The 2,666-nt window shown below is 47.2% G+C and overlaps 1 protein-coding gene across 1 annotated transcript; it reads right to left on the bottom strand.

The window, feature by feature from the left end:
- Positions 1-1,332: 1,332 nt before the first annotated feature.
- On the bottom strand, positions 1,333-1,671 carry LOC120842398. The gene has a single exon (XM_040213492.1). The coding sequence runs from the start codon at positions 1,669-1,671 to the stop codon at positions 1,333-1,335; it is 339 nt and encodes a 112-aa protein (XP_040069426.1).
- Positions 1,672-2,666: the final 995 nt, after the last annotated feature.

The raw sequence follows: 2,666 nt of genomic DNA, 5'->3' as shown, positions 1-2,666 counted from the left end.
TAATCGGAATATGAAAATATTTCCGAAACGTTCGCGAGGCAGTGAAACGTTTGGCGTGCGTGAATCTTTCCCATGGTGCCTTACCGAGGGAGATTTACTGGCTTTACTTTGTTACTTTGCTTTCAGCAACAGCCTACTGCATTCACAGATGATACCTAATGTTTATATAATATATTAACACAATAATGCTAGTCAACAATAGAATATAAAATAATTTTATTGGAAACTACATTTCACTCAAGTCGCTGAACTGTATTATACGCAAGAAATTGAGCAACAGTTCTATATCACAATGTTTCCTCGTCTGCAGACTCGCCATTGCTTTGTGCACATGCACCGTTTCCAGATGCAAAAGCTGAGGAGTACGCTTGCATGGTTCCAACTTGTCACTGTGTCGGGAGGGTCATAAGTATAGCAGCACTTCCTAAGACGGCAAAGTCCACTACGAACGCTCAAGATGGCATTTGTACTGCCAGTGCTGAGAGAATTCCTCTGCTTTGTTTTCACAACGCTCAGTTGGCTAAAGACTCTTACACCTCTGCGTTTGAGTGTTGCAAGGAGAGCACAATGATTGCTAGGTGCGCGAGTTCGTGAAACTGGTTCGAGCCAGCTGCATCGCAGTATGCAAGGAGCTCAGACCAAAACGCAATGGTGTCAGTGGTGCTCGCCCACTCACCACGGTTAGCATCTTCCACTGGGTGTCCACGAGATCTATCTTGTTTGGTTGTATACCAAAAAGTTCTGCCAGCTCCATAATAGGTTCTTTGAGCACTTGCAGGCACGCTCCCACAGACAGCCATGCCATGGCCTGCAATATGTTGTAGTTCGATGGTAAGTCCAGCCAAAGCTGTTAGCTTAACTGTGAATACAACGCAGTGCTGGCGTACCAAGTTGACTTCAGGAACAGCTGGCAGCGTGCTCACTAGTTTCTCGAACTCGTATCCCAAGTACGGCTTGGGATCTAGGTGACCATCAATGGGCTATCGATGTCCGCCGTTGGAGTGAGCACTCTGCTACATACCGTCTTTATCGGGAGTGTGAGGTCTTCAAGAAGCCTCGCAGGATCTGCGTCGTTCCTCTCGTAGGCCTTGTTGGCGCGCTGAACCTCTTGCACCAAGAAGTCTGCGTTCCTCAGAAGCGTTCCCTGAACAGCGTGGGAAAGTGCCAATTGCAACGAATGGCACATATGTCTTGCCATTATCAAGCTCAGGAGTTGCCACTCGCGCCTCATTGTCTTGAAAACACCGTTTACGTCCGTGTTCACCAAAGCGTTGTCAACTCCAATGTTGAGGAGACGCTTCATGTCAAGTCTCATGCGCATGAGGAGGCTTTTCAACGCCTGATGATAGCCACAGCCGTGCCATCGTCCAGTTTGTTTAACGCCATGAATATTCTCACAATGCTCTTCTGTGCAGCACTAAAGTACCGCACCACTACACCCAGCAACTTGGTAGTGAAAACATCTGTAGCCTCATCGCTGATCGGGCTGTATTTCGAGTCCCCAATGTCGGCCACCAAGAGCTCTACAAAGTGCGGAGAGAACAGGTTCACAATGATCTCCGTGCACTTGTTTCGCTGCATGCACAAGCCTGCTGTGCTTTTGCCGTCCATGAACTGTTTTTTGCAGAGTTTTGTCAGGTGGTCAGTCGCGAGGATCGCTAATGCTCGCATATGAACAGGCAGAAACCGGCCTCACTTTTGCCGCAAGAAGGCTCGGTTGCGGCTGGAAACTGCAGCCTCTTCCCTTAAGAACTGTAGTACGGTTTGGATGATTTCTAGTGCTTGGTGGTGGTGGCATGCTTTTTTATATCGGAAAGCTTCGCATAAAATTCGCTCCCACAATAGGCACAGGATGGTTTTGTGCTTTTGTTTTCCACAGAACGTAACCAGCCTTTAAACTCGGGTGAAGACTGCCAACTTTTTCTATAGTGGTGATTGTACTTGGGAGGCATAATAACGCTAGGTCCAGCAAGTTGGCAAACCTCAACGCTTGTGTTATTTGCGGAAACTAACCGCCGGCCGTCCCATTCCCAACAAGCTCGCCAAGGCGTTAGCGAGAAGATCCTGAACCAGGAGCAAAACAGCAAAAGACTGCATTGAATTCATGTAGCTACCAGTTTTTTTATAAACCCTCATCCTCAAAGGGGGGTTATCTTCGATAACCGCACTGAAGTTGTCCTGGAGTTTAACCGTCGTGAGCAGGTTTGTTCCATAACTTGTCAAACAAAGCTGCTCGCGTCAATACCTGCAGTTTTTTTTTTTTTGCGACGTTCAAAAACGATTTTACAAACACCTGCTACATAATCCCTGAAAAGGGGAGTGGTTCTATCGTGGTTTGAGAATGTCTTTGCATGACCGCTACCTCTCATCACCCTCACCCTCAACAGGAGGAAAAAAAAAAATGAGTGACGTCCGGAGCAGTCATCTGAAAGCCACTGGAGAGGCTCTATGTAGCTTTAGTAACAACAATTTACCTAACTGTAAAAAAAAGATAAAAGTCCTTAGTAAAGTTACCAAGACTCCAAAAAGACAGAAAAGTCGTTAGGACGACTGAAAACGCACTAAATTTGGCGACTTTCTTGCTAAGGTAACAGCACTGGCCCGCCGCAGCTCCGTGACATCAAGCCCACGTGTCGGGCTTGACATCGCGGAGCTGCAGAGGTGCT

The sequence above is a fragment of the Ixodes scapularis genome, unplaced genomic scaffold, assembly GCF_016920785.2.
Source record: "Ixodes scapularis isolate PalLabHiFi unplaced genomic scaffold, ASM1692078v2 PGA_scaffold12__126_contigs__length_90152505, whole genome shotgun sequence".
NCBI lineage: Eukaryota > Metazoa > Arthropoda > Arachnida > Ixodida > Ixodidae > Ixodes > Ixodes scapularis.
This window is presented reverse-complemented; position numbering and strand designations above follow the sequence as displayed.